Source organism: Babylonia areolata, chromosome 16 (assembly GCF_041734735.1).
Source record: "Babylonia areolata isolate BAREFJ2019XMU chromosome 16, ASM4173473v1, whole genome shotgun sequence".
Classification (NCBI taxonomy): Eukaryota; Metazoa; Mollusca; class Gastropoda; order Neogastropoda; family Buccinidae; genus Babylonia; species Babylonia areolata.
The window spans coordinates 6,101,230-6,115,718 of record NC_134891.1 but is presented as its reverse complement, the minus strand read 5'-3'; the positions used below and the strand labels follow the sequence as shown (position 1 = coordinate 6,115,718).

General features: G+C 42.1%; 1 protein-coding gene across 1 annotated transcript in view; it reads left to right on the top strand.

Moving 5' to 3' along the window:
• The window catches only part of LOC143290739 (doublecortin domain-containing protein 2-like), a gene marked incomplete at its 3' end in the record, with an annotated part of 165,346 nt that overhangs the window by 101,081 nt on the left and 49,776 nt on the right, over positions 1-14,489 (top strand). Inside the window, exon 2 of the mRNA XM_076600254.1 lies at positions 13,447-13,495. Coding sequence (XP_076456369.1) covers positions 13,447-13,495 — 49 coding nt within the window. The remainder of the gene's footprint in view (positions 1-13,446; positions 13,496-14,489) is intronic.

Sequence of the window (14,489 nt, the reverse complement as noted above, 5' to 3'; positions counted from 1 at the left end):
ATATATATAAAAAAAAAGGAGGGTTGGGGGAGGAGGGGAGGGGTGTGTGACAGTATGTGTATTAGCGCGTGGTGAGCTTTTTATGTATTCATTCCAAGGAATTCTGTGGCCTTTTCTTATGTCCTGCTCCCATGGTGACCTCAGTTTTGAGCCCCCTACACACACACCCCCCACCCCACCCACTCCACCCCACTACTTCCATGCGTGGCGTGAGTTCCAGTACATGTTTTTGGAGAGGACCCTCAATCAGTTTGGTTATGCGACTAAAACCAATTATTGTCATCGATAAAAGGCTTAAAGCAGAGGCACGAGGGTGTGCTATATATTTATAAGACACAAACAGACACACAGATGGATTTTTTTTATTTTTTTTTTACACAAACTGGATTGTGGATAAGCAAGAAACTGGAAGGTTAATGATGGAAAAAAAGAAAGAAAAAACCCAACCAAACCAACTTTTAAATTCTCATTTTCATTGGAAAAAATGGACGGGAGTGAAATTGAAACTGTCCCACTCCATTCTCAGAGCCTGTCCGTGCAGCATTGTTGGAGCTGATTCCATTTAAAATACCTGGCCAGGCTGCCTTCTGACGATGACGACTCCACTGTCGTCATCCATCTATTCACACTGGCTCCTTTATCTAACCGTTTTCAATGCCTCAACAATCGGGCTTCACCAAGCCATTTCGGGTGGTGGTGGTGGTGGGGGCTGCATGACGGACTTAACTCTGCTGATCCATTTTCGATTGATCATTGTTCATTGTCGGGGCTGTATCGATCCAGTTTGGGTGGACAATGGGGACTATTTTCTGTGATCTATTTATCAAAGTTCTGGGTGTGTGTGTGTGTTTGTTTGTGTGTGTGTGTGTGTGTGTGTGTGTGAGAGAGAGAGAGAGAGAGAGAGAGAGTGTGTGTGTGTGTGTGTGTGTGTGATTTTCAAGGCCTTGGAATTTCGAATTGAAGGACTGAGGTCAGAAAGTGCAACAGATCACCTCCCTTTTTCATCAGCCTCCACCCTCACCCCCTCCTTCCTCCTCCTCCTCCTTTTCCTTCCCTCTCACCTCACTGTTTCACACCTGAACATGTGTTAGCAAAAAACAAACAAACAAAAACAAAAAACCCAACAAAAAACAAAAATTAAAGCATGGAAAAAGTTAATGATGGTCTCTGGAAAAAAAAAGAAGCATCATGTTGTGGATGGGGAGTGGGAGAGGTGGGTGGGTGGGAGGGTGGGTGAATGTTTAGTGTTCTCGCCACACACAGTTTCTTTGTAAGGCAGTGGGCGAGGCGACCGAGTTCTTTAGAAAGACATGGACGGAGGCGAAGTCTCTCAAACCACACCTCTTCCATTCTGCCTACCTGTGAACCATTGTATTGAATCATGTCAGCTTGACTTAAACCTCTGCTGTGTGTGTGTGTGTGTGTGTGTACAAGTGTTTTGGTGTTTGTATGTGCACACGCTTGTGTACATGATATGTTGATTTTGAATGCATGTATATGTTTATATGTATATATAACTTTTTGTACAACTTTATTTGTAAAGACAACAAACTGCCAGTCTAGTATGAGGTGTGGGAGTCAATCTACATTATTATTATTATTATTATTTTGAAGTCAGTTTCTGTCAGGTAGTTCATTTGTCAACAGCTTTGGAGGTGGTCATGTTCCCACTTTTCTTTAGTCTTACTCTCTTAACATGTTGTCACGCCTGCAGCTAGCTACCCTCTTAATCAGGCAGTCCTGACCAAACGCCCTGGTCAACACTTCCCAGGAATGTAAGATCCGTGCTGACTCGCTGAAGCTGTTGTGTCAATCTTTTGACTTTTTTTTTTTTTTTTTGCCTTCTGCTGGAAGACAGGAGAGCGTTGTTAATCAAATTAAGGGACCTCCCTTCCCCCACAGTAGTCTCCCCTGAGGGAGTCGAGTCCACCCGGAAGTTGTTGTTACAGCTGCTTGGGTTTCTTGCACACCCCCGAACTCACCACTCACTGATATATATATATATATATATATATATATATATATATATACACACACACACACCATACTGTGGTGGACACAAATTCATATGAGCTTATCCCTAGTGAGGCTTTTTTTTTTTTTTTTTTTTTTTTTCCAATTTACGTTTGATTGTTAACGGCTCACAAAGAAAGATCTCCCTGAACTCGGCCATGTGTGTATGCCAGGCAAGCTTTTGAAGAAGGGGAGGGGAGGGCGGGGGCGGGCGGACTGACACTAGAAGCTTTTAAGTGTGAAACGTACGTATAGGCTGACAGAACAGAATAAAAAGAGAGTCCGATCGTTTGTTCATTGGAAGCGGGTGGTGGGGTTAGGATTGGAAGGGGGGGGGGGGGGGGGGGGGGGGGGGAATAATAATTTCTGCTGAGCTTAAAGGCTTACGGCATGCACGCTTGGCACATGTAAACATGTCTTTTGTTCGACTCTAATCTTTTGAGATTATGGTCATACTTCTGAGGAGAGGTCTACACATGTTTACAAAGAAAGAAAGAGCTCTGGAAGTCTGCACATGCTCTGTTGTTGACTGTTCAGCGAAAAAAGTCGAATGAAATAATTCATCAGCCTTCGTTTGTACTGTGACAAAAATGTAATTTTGTACAATAGCTGTTTTGTATTGTGTTGCATTTTGTCACTAACAGATTTCTCTTGTGTGAAATTACAGCTGTTCTCCCGCAGGAAGAATGCATTGTCATAATTCAGCATCACCCCCCCCCCCTCCCCCCCCCCCCCTTTTTTTTTTGGTTCTTCTTTCATTTGATGTCTGCAAACTTGTGTGTGTTTTTAACATAATTTGTTTTTAACTTTGTTTGCAAAATAATTGGGAATTGAAGGTGAAGAAAAAAGAAGTTAGAAGAAGAAAGAAGATTGCACCAAGAAGTTGAAGATGGGGAAGAAGAGAAAGAAAATTGAGATGTGAGTGAGTAAGGAGAGGGTGTGTGTGGGGGAGGGGGTGGTAGGGGCTGCAGGAAGGGGAGGGAGGGAGGGGACAGTGCGGTATTTTTTTTGTTGTTGTTTTTTTCATATCCCGATTCTGAGTAATGAACATATTGCACATGTATTCATTCAATGGCCATTGTAATCAGAAACCAAATGAAATAAAAAAAAAGCTGGTTCTGATGTCAGTGTTCACAGATATGATAGTTGATAGTGGTACTCTTCAAGAAAATGATATTTTCAGTTTCAGTTTCAGTTTAGTTAGTCAGAGGCCTTGAGAAAAAAAAAACTTACATAAATATACAAATAATAATAATTATGATATAAAAAAGGTGAGTAGTGATTGAAAATAATAATAAAGATAATAATAATAATAATATTAATAATAAATAAATGTTTAAATAATAAGACAACAATGATGATAAATAAGCAAATAAATGTAAAACATGAAGACACTCATTCACAACATACCAACTCCACACATGCCATAACAGATATGGCGCCAAACACACAGTTTCACAGAGATGAGCACAGTCAAATACATATAAACGTACATGAGCTCCAACACACACACACACACACACACACACACACACACACATTACCCTGCAACCTCCTCTACCCCCTCCTCCACACATCATTTCTAGTCTATGATATGTCCAGGTGAAGAATACAACTTATAATGAATCTGCCCAGATTAATGCCTATTTCCGTTCAGATTCAGGTGCTGGGATTAAAAAACAACAACCCAAAAACAACAAAACAAAACATGGCCTTTTCCCCCTTACCTTGAAAAATATGTTTTGTAAAAGAGCATCTTTTTTTTGTTTTTTTTCAAAAACTTAATGCGCACCAAAAAATGTTTTTCGAATGAAAAAAAAGAACAGTAAACTTCATTTTCCAGGCAAAACCGTTATTAATTCTATAAAATAAAATATAAATTTAAATTATATAAGTTTAGGAAGTTTTTTTACTGGGGGTAGGGTGGTGGAGGGGGGGTTTTTTTAGTTTTTTTGGTTTCACAGTGCTTTTGGGGAACAATTTTTTGGGGTTAAAAAGTTTTGGTTTTGGGTTTTTGGTTTGCTGAAAAGTGTTTTTTTTGGGTAAAAATGTTCTGGCGTGATTTCAGAAAAAAAACAAGACAAAAAAACAAAACAAACAAAAAAAAGTTGGTTTTTTCAAGCCCTGGGGTCTGGAAGCCCCGAAAGATGAAGAAAGAAGGCTGAGGTTTTATTTCATCTCATTTTCTGGAAATTGCACAACATTCCCACTTGGAAGCCTTTTATACAACAAAAAACAAGAGTTTACTGAAACTGTTTTGGGGACCGGGCCAAAGATAAGGAGTTTCGGCCCACTATTGACGTCATCTTCTTTTTTCTTTTCCTTTTTTGTTTTTTTTGTTTTTTTTTTTTTGGGGTGTTGTTTTTTTGGTTTGTGTTTTGTGTTTGGTATTTTTTTGGTGTTGGTGTGTATCTTTTGTTGGGTTTTGTTGTTGTGTGTGTGTGTGTGTTTTTCCTTTTCAAAGCAAGTAGACAGATCACAAGAGGGGGGGAGCGGGAGAACTTTTTTTGTTTTTGGGTGGGTTGGTGGTTTTTTGTTTTTGTTTGTTTGTCTGTTTTAAATGTGGGGTATTTGTTATTTTGTGTAACAATTGGATAAATGTTTTTTTAATAATTTATAAATTTCAGAAAAGGGAAAAGAGAATGATAAAGAACAAAAAATTTTTTTTTTCCAGTTATTTGAGTAAGACAGTTCTTTTTTTTTTTTTTTTTTTACCCAGCCCTGGGGCAAAAAAGGGAAAGGGGGAAAAAAAAAAAGACAAAAAAAAAAAAAAAAGAAATAGAAAAAGAGAATGGAGAGGGGTGGGGGAGGGGGGGGAGAGGTGGGGGGGGGGGAGGGGGAAGTATATGTTCATCAGTTATTATATATATAATATAAAATATAAAATGATTTGAAGCAAAATTAGTACATTTTGGGATATAGGGGGTGAAAATTTGAAAGATTCTGGGGTTAAAATATAAAAAAATTTTTTCAAATATAAAAGGGTGGTAACTCTCTTTAAAAAGGTTTACTAAGCGGTTGGGTTTTTGCTGTGGTCGGGACGTTTGGGCAGATGTGGGTAGCTTAGGGATTTGTCCGAACGCATGCGCCCCTTTGATATGATACAAAAGGGAACTTCCCCTTTACCAGGCACCAACTTCAAGTCAGTGTTTTTTTGTCCCGAATCGCTAGCCACAGGTAAAAAAAAGGTCATTGGAAAAAAAACCCCCGATACTTCCTAAAAAAAAAAAAAAAAAAAAAAAAAAAAAGGAGCCCCGGGCCCTTTCCCTTTACCAATCATTTGACATGTGCCACACGAAAAAGACAGAAAAAAAATGGAAAAACAAATTAGCTTTTACTCAAGAGGCATCCCTCTTTCAATCCTGAACAACCCACCGGGAAACATGGAAAATAAGAACAAACACAGGGTTTTGCCTCGGGGTTTTTCAGCTGGAAATTAAAAAATAATGAGGCCAGGAGATAATTCATTACAAATAGTGCAGAGTGGTAACTCTCTGCATTACACCAAGGTACACAACTGCAAGTCCGTGAGCTTACGCTTCCGGATTTAGCTAGCACACAGGTAATACAGGTACATTGGTAACACACACACACACACACGTCACACACACACACATGTATATATATATATATATATATATATTGTGGTGTGTGTGTTGTGTGGGTGTGGTGTGTGTGTGTAAGTTGGATTTGTAGAACAAGAACCCAGCATGGCCGAGTCATGTATTGTACAAGTTTGTAGGAATGCTTGCGTCCGATCGGTAGCCAAGGAAAAGTCAAAGAGTGTTTTGGAGCTGCGTAAAAGTCTCAGTGTCCTCAGTCTATTGAGGGTCGGCAAGCCGTGGCAAACCCACAGTAAATGCATTGGAAGACAAGCTGCGGTGAATAATGCAAACATGTAACGTCGCTTTATTCATCACTACTGCTGGCTTGCGTATGCCAGCAGAAGAAAATCCCAGTCCAAAGGAGGATGCATGATTCACCGGGTTTAATTGTGCATTGCAGACTGCGGCCTTCTTTCCTAATTTTTTTTTTTTTTGTTTTTTAATGAAGTTTTCATCTTTTGTTGTTTTGTTTTGTTTTCACTTTAGTGGGGTTTTTTTTCCCCCCTCTGCTCTTATTTGACTGGTTGCTATAGATGTGTGTCTCCTTACCTTTCTCTCTCTGTCTGTGTTTTGAAGTAGAATCTCTATAGAGATGTTTTAGCAGCTGTGTGCACGACTTGAATAATTCAGTTTTTAGGGACAAAAACATCTTATTTTTTCTCCCCCCACCCCCCACCCCACCCCCCCCACCCCTTTTGTGTTGTGTGTGTGTGTGTGTGTGTGTGTGTGTGTGTGTGTGTGTGTGTGCGCGTGCATGTTTTTTTACAATCTCAGTCATGGAAGCCTGAAACAGTTTTGGAAAAAAAAGAAGAAAAAAAAAGAGAGATAGAACCATTCCCAGAACTTGAAAAGTTGGGGGGGGGGGGGGGTATGTATTGCCCTGTATGATCTGGAAAAGTCTTGGATAAAAAAAAGAAAGAAATGTTTTGATAAACCCCTTTGACCAGTACCACTCAATAAAGAGCTTGAATGCATTTGAATAAATAAATGATTTTTTTTTTTTTTTTTTTTTTTTTTTTTAATAATAGAAAAGTGGTGAAAACTGAACATTGATACCAGGATATCTTCAATAATTCTGTTGCAGATCTCTTTTGCCACTGGTGATGCTGACAAATTTATGATACAGTTTGGCTTGTGAATGTGTATGTCTGTCTAGGACACATAACAGTGATACACATCGTATGTGTCCTAAATTCTACTGTATCTGTGTTTGTGTATGATTTTCAATTTATGTTTGTGCCTTTTATGTACTACCCCCCCCCCCCCCCCAACCCCCCAATATTCCTTGTGACACCCCGGTACACTTGGTAATAAAGACATAGAATAAAAATAATATTCTGTGTCTATTCTGTTCTGTGAGGTTGGTCTGGAACATTTTCAGTCTGGGCTGGAATTGAACTTTGTCAGTCTGTGTGCGTGTACTGTGAGGACATACTGTGGAATGGTCCTCTATGCATATATATATATATATATTATATATATATATATATATACAGGTGTCTGTTATTGTGTTCATGGTTGAACGGGTCTTATTATGGAGGTAGCCATACTAGTAGTGAATTTTTTTAAATATTTTAATCATCACTGTAGTCAGTTATTCGCCCAATTTATATGCACTTGTATGTATCCTGATTTCCACTGTATCTGTGTTTGTGTATGGTTTTAGATTTATGTTCGTATCTTGTTATGTACTATCCCCCCACCCCCAATATTCCTTGTGACCCCGGTACACTTGGTAATAAAGACATATTCTGTTCCATTCTATTCAAGTTCTATTCTATCCATTTGCCATGGGTCCGTCAGACTCATTCTTGCTTTCAGTTTCAGTTTCAGTTTCTCAAGGAGGCGTCACCGCACGACAGACAGACAGATCCATGCATGCTACACTGCAGATGCTAGGCAGATGCCGGACGCTGTTGACAGCAGCAGCATAACCCAACACACCAGTCAGGCTTTGAGTGAATGCATTTATTCAATTAACTGTGTCTCTATCAGAGTGGATATATAATATATATATATATATACCTTCTTCAGAACTTTGCCAGAGGACAACACTTTTTGTTATCATGGGTTGTTTTTGTCTGTGTGCCAAGTGGGGGGGGAGGGGTTGGGGGTGGGGGTGGGGGGGTGCGCACAAACCTGAGACTGCCTTCTTGAAACATGACACACACACACACACACACACACAAAGAGATGTGCATGTGGCGGAGTTTGAAAAAGAAAGGCATAAAACTAAAGCAATGCACATTTTTGTGTCAGTATATATATATATATATATATATATATATATATTATATATTATATATCTTTCAATGCTGACAAAAAAGGCGAGGGTTGTCGTTGACCCCCAAAAGTCGAACAGGGTATTGGGGGTTTTGGGTTTTTTTTATATTTAGTGATAATGAAAAAAAAAAAAACAAAAAAAAAAAAACAACAACAAAAAAATTGCACAAAATAAAGGGTCCCCCATGATTTAAGAAACTGGAAAACTGGAAATGAAAACTACTAAGAAAAAATTTTTTAGAATTTAAAAAAAAAAAAAAGTTTTTCCCCAAAACAAAAATTAGTCAAACAGACCTGAACAAAAAGGGGGGATGTTCGTGTTGTGGGCTGGATCCTTTTTCAGTATACAAATAGATCGATAGAAAAGGTCATGAACCCCCCCCCCCCACCCCCCCCCCCCCCCCCCCCCTCCCCCGCACACACACACCCCCACCCGTCCCCAAATTCTGCCCGGTGCAGCAACACATAACACACACACACACAAAACACACCACACACACAACTGTTATGCTGCAACACGCTTTGTTTTAAAGCGACAGTCAGTGTTGAGGGGTAGCTGTGCTATCCCATTATCACTGGTTTGACCTCCCTGTCCCTGCCGCCCCCCCCCCCCCCCCCCCACCACACACACACACCCACCCCTCTCGCACCCCCCCAAGGTCCGAAGTGTGTGAACAAAAGATTATTCTGCAGCCATATCTTCGTGGCTGCCTGACTTGAGATGCCTGGTTTGTTAGGAATGCTGACTTACTGCTTGGGTTGATATACATATATATTATATAACATATATATATTCCACACCACAAGGCTAGATACTGCAGTGTTATCTGTAGCAGGAGATTAGACACGAGTGTTGAGTGTTGCGAGAGTGTGCGTACTATAAGGACACCCGTGGAATGGTCCCGCTATACGTAAACCAATGGGTATTTCAGGTGGATTATGGTGTTTTGGTCAGTTGTCAAAGGGTGCTTGACGCTCCTTCAGTGCTGGCACGGTATGAAGGTGGGTTTTTTTTTAGAGGGGGGGTGGAGGATGGTTTCCATACAATGTCTGTGTGTCTCTTGAAGAAAGAAAGAAAGAGAGAGAGAGAAAAAAAAAGTAAAGCAAAGCAAACAATTAATCTGTCTCTGTCCTTTTGTGTGTGTGTCTCTGTCTTGTGTGTCTCTGTCTCTGTCTCTCTGTCTTTCTCTCTCTTTGTCTCTGTCTCCCCCCCCCCAACACCCCCCACCCCCCCTAACACGCCGGCCCCCTTTTTTTTTTGTTTGCATAAATTGGGAGAAAACACACCCAAATTTTTTTTTTTTCACAAAAAGATTTTTCTGTGTGAAATTTGAGGGCTTTCCCCCCGGGAGAACACATAACCCCGAGAGCCCCACCCCTTTTTTTTTTTTTTTTGCGTGCGTTTTATTTGTTTTCCTATCAAAATGGATTTTTTACGAAATTTTTCCAGGGACAAACCCTTTTTTTGCCATGGATTTTTTTACTGCGCTAAGTGCATGCTGCACCGGGGGCCCTTGGGTTTTTCATCTATCCCAATGACTGCGCCCGACACCCCTCAAGGGGCTAGTGGAGGGGGGGAAAAATGGCGGCTGAGCCGTGATTGGGGGCCCGTGGCCCCAGATTTTTGGGTTCCCAGGCGGACGCGTTCCTCTAGCCACACTCCCCATTGAAAGCGCGCCTGCCTGGTGGGGAACATTCCCTTTGGGAGCCCTGTAACCCCAAACCAGTCAACACAGCCCGGACATTCCACTTGCACGGGGGGAATGCCCAATGGTTAAAAACGTTGGACTTCATCTGAGGGGGCCCGGGGTTTGAATCACGGGACGGCGCCTGGTGGGTAAAGGGTGGGATTTTTACGATCTCCCCGGTCAACCGTAAAAACCTGCGTCCGAACCCCCCCGTTGAACGCACAGAAGAAAAAGAGAAAGAAGAACCCCCCACTTCGGGGGAGGGAAACAAGACACCCCCATGCAAGAAGGGGGAGGGGTGTAATGGGGGTTTAAAACTCATCATAAAACCCCCCCGTAATTACGAAAAGTATAGCCCCCCACAAAAAAGAAAAGAAAAAAAAAAGAAAATCCCCCAAAAACAAAATAGAAAATGGGGATGGGGGGGGGTTTTGGTTGGGTTTTTTTTAACAGAACGAAATCAAAATCAACAATTTTTTTCAATTAAACTGACGGTTTATAAGCGCTCAAAGTTAAATGAAAAGAAAAAAAAAAAAATCAAAAAAAAAAAAGATAAATGCGATAAGACATTTAAATTACCTATTTTTTTAACATTGAAACCCAAAAAGTCCCCTTTTTTTCTTTTGGATGGGGTTTAAAATATTTGTTTTTTAATTTTTTTTAAAACTACCAATTTCTTTTAAAAATTTGCACATTGAAATGTTTTATTTTTTAATTAAAAAATCCCCTTTCTTTTGGAATGGAAAAATGGCAGAAAACGACGGTTTTTTTGCCCGTATTTTTTATAAATTTAAATATCCTATCACGGTTTTAAAACATCAGAAGGGAGGGCGCCAGGGGGTTTTCCAGGGGTTTTAAAAAAATTTTTTAAAACAACAGTCTTTCCCCCCCCCCCCCCCCCCCCCCCCCCGCCCCCCCCCCCCCCCCCCCCGCGCCCCCCACCCCCCGAGTTCACGAGTTCACGCAGCCTGTGACATCATCGCACTTACTCTGTACTGGAAAGCCAGGCTGTGTTGGTTGCTATTCAAAAGGCAGCCAGTGAGACTGGGGGATGGGAGGGGGGAGGCGGGGGAGTTGGTGGGGAGGGGTGGGGGTGGGGGGGGGGATGGGAAACTGCATGTGTACAGTCTTCAGTTGTTGTGGTGTTTTTTTTTCTCCTCTAACCACTTTTCGGTAAGAAAGGATGGATTGTATAAAAATGAATGAATGAATAAAGGAATACACAAATAAATGTGCGTTGGGGAGAAGAAGGGAGTAGGGGGTGGAGGGGTGGGGTGTGTGTGGAGGAAAGGTTGGTTTAAAAAAAAATATATATATATATATAGTGGAGTGATGGCCTAGAGGTAACGCGTCCGCCTAGGAGGCGAGAGAATCTGAGTGCGCCGGTTCGAATCACGGCTCAGCCGCCATTTCCTCCCCCTCCACTAGACCTTGAGTGGTCTGGACGCTAGTCATTCGGATGAGACGATAAACCGAGGTCCCGTGTGCAGCATGCACTTAGCGCACGTAAAAGAACCCACGGCAACAAAAGGGTTGTTCCTGGCAAAATTCTGTAGAAAAATCCACTTCGATAGGAAAAACAAATAAAACTGCATGGGAAAAGAAAGAAAGAAAGAAGAAAAAAAAGGGGGGGGGGGGGGGGGGTGGCGCTGTAGTATAGCGACGCGCTCTCCCCTGGGGAGAGCAGCCCGAATTTTACACAGAGAAATCTGTTGTGATAAAAAGAAATACAAATACAAATATGACGTGTGTGCATACACGTGTGTATAAGTGAAAGAGAGACAGTGTGTATACATGGCCTCTTGTGAAAATGCAGTTGACTAAGACAAGAACCGAGCGTCCAGCGGGTTCGAGTCTCATGTACATACAGACCAGAGGACTTTTTAAGGAAAAGAAAAGATAAGAAAAGACCCTGAATAATTACAGGACATCACCACCAAAGTAACATGTAACTTACACGTCCATGATACTGTGATAACCCCCCACCCCCACCCCACCCCCACCCCCCGACCCTTCTTAAACCCCTCCCCCACCCCACCCCCCTCCCACTTCTTCCCCTCTCGCTCCCCACTTGGCCAGGTCTTGCTGTTGTGGATGCCATAGGATACTATCAATCCATTGATCAATGCCAAACTTATTAAAAGTAGTAACAGGGGGATTGGGGTGGGGTGGGGTGGGGTGGGGCAGGGGCAGTAAATGAAGGTCAGTGTTGTTCTACTGGATTGGCTGACCCCTGACCTTGCGACCCCTCCCCTCCCCTCCCCCACCCGACTCCCCCCCACACTCCCCTCTCTTCCCCACTCAGCAGTGGTGCATGCAGGATCAGTTGTCTGTGTTTTGTTGGTGTTACAGACGGGCGCAATAGCCGAGTGGTTAAAGCGTTGGACTGTCAATCTGAGGGTCCCGGGTTCGAATCACGGTGACGGCGCCTGGTGGGTAAAGGGTGGAGATTTTTACGATCTCCCAGGTCAACATATGTGCAGACCTGCTTAGTGCCTGAACCCCCTTCGTGTGTATATGCAAGCAGAAGATCAAATACGCACGTTAAAGATCCTGTAATCCATGTCAGCGTTCGGTGGGTTATGGAAACAAGAACATACCCAGCATGCACACCCCCGAAAACGGAGTATGGCTGCCTACATGGCGGGGTTAAAAACGGTCATGCACGTAAAAGCCCACTCGTGTGCATACGAGTGAACGCAGAAGAAGTTGGTGTTACAGTTACAGTTGACTTCATCAAGTTTTTGCGTCTTGTAAATATTATTATTATTAGTAGTAGTTCTTTTTTTTAATGTATTTATCTATTATTTATTTATTAATTTACTTTTTTAATTTCTTTTTATTTTACTCATTTATTTATTTATTTGTTTATTTTTTTGTTTTGTTTGTTTTATTTTTATTTATTTATTTATTTTTTTTCTCAAGGCCTGACTAAGCGCGTTGGGTTACGCTGCTGGTCAGGCATCTGCTTGGCAGATGTGGTGTGGCGTATATGGATTTGTCCGAACGCAGTGACGCCTCCTTGAGCTACTGATACGGATACTGATACTTGTTGGTGTGCCTGTGTGTGTGTGTGTGTGTGTGTGTGTGTGTGTTTTTCTGTGTGACTCTCTGTGTGTGTAGCATACATGTGTGACTCTCTCTGCCCGTGTGTCTGGGCCCATGGTTTTTTGGACTCTAGAAACCTCCAGGCTATCTGAACGAGCCGTGGACCTTAGTTTATGAATTTACTTTATTAAGCAATGTTGTTGGTTGTTTTTGGACGCTAAACACAGATGTTCCATGAGAAAAGTAGGAAGTGTTTTCTTATAGCTGAAATGGATGTTTTATCAACGAACTGAGTGTTGCTATGTATTACTCTTTCACAGAACATCATATCCGTGCATCTGATTCTATTTCTGCTTTACGCTCATCACTAAAAACCCATCTTTTTTTAAAACCTAGCAGTAAGCACTCTCAGCTTCCTTGTTCTCCAACACCACCCATGTCAGCTCACTTTGGATGTATGTAGAATGGGAGGGGGAGAGTGTGGGGGTGGGGGTGAGAAAGAGTGGTCATGAATGTTTTTTGTGTGTGGTGTTTTTGTGTGTGTGTGACTAGAACTGCCGCATGAGAGATGTGCATGCAAGCAACATTCTTTTCATTTGAGCTTGTTACAAAGAACAGAGCCTTTCATATTAGAATTTGGTGAGAAATGTACATATTTTATGTACTTCATGGTTTAACTGTGTTGTTGGTTGTTGTTGTTTGTTTGTGTGTGATTAGAACTGACATGTGAAAGGTGTAGTCATTAATAATAATTGGTATTGTGTGTGTGTGTGTGTGTGTGTGTGTGTGTGTGTGTGTGCTTGTTGCAGATACGAAGAGATACCTCAGAAAAGGAAGCACCACCGTGTCAGCTATGATGTGAGTAGTTCCCCATGGATTCTCTGATTTTTTTTTTAATTTTATTCCCCCGGAGTTGTGGCTGTTGCTGAGCTGCACACACACACACACACACAAACACACACACACACACACACACACACACACACACACACATGTATGCATGCATGCATGCATGCACACACATGCACACATTCATGGGGACACACACACACACACACACACACACATACACAAACACATATGCACGCGCGCGCGCACACGCACACACACACACACACACTCTCTCTCTCTCTCTCTCTCTCTCTCTCACAATGCAACACACACACATGCACTCACACACACACACACACACACACACACACACAATACAACACACACACACACACACACACACACACACACACACACACACACACACTGCAACACACAACACACACACACACACACACACACACACACAAGGCAACACACAACACACACACACACACACACACACATGACATACACCCCACACACTAATCACCATCACAATCTACCACACATTCATGGACACATACCACACATTCATGGACACACACACACACACACACACACACACACACACACACACACACACACACACACATATACACAAACACATATGCACGCACGCACACACACACACACACACACACACACTCTCTCTCTCTCTCTCTCTCTCTCTCTCTCTCACACACAATGCAACACACACACACACACACACACACACACACACACACACACACACACACAATGCAGCACACAACACACACACACACACACACACACACACACACACACACACACGGCAACACACACAACACACACACACACACACACACACACACACACACACACACATGACATACACCCCCCCCCACACACACTAATCACCATCACAATCTTACCACACAAGACTAACCAACCACTACTCCTTTATTTAAAACTCGATCATTCCACTTCCATACCGCTGCCACTACCACACGAATCAGAA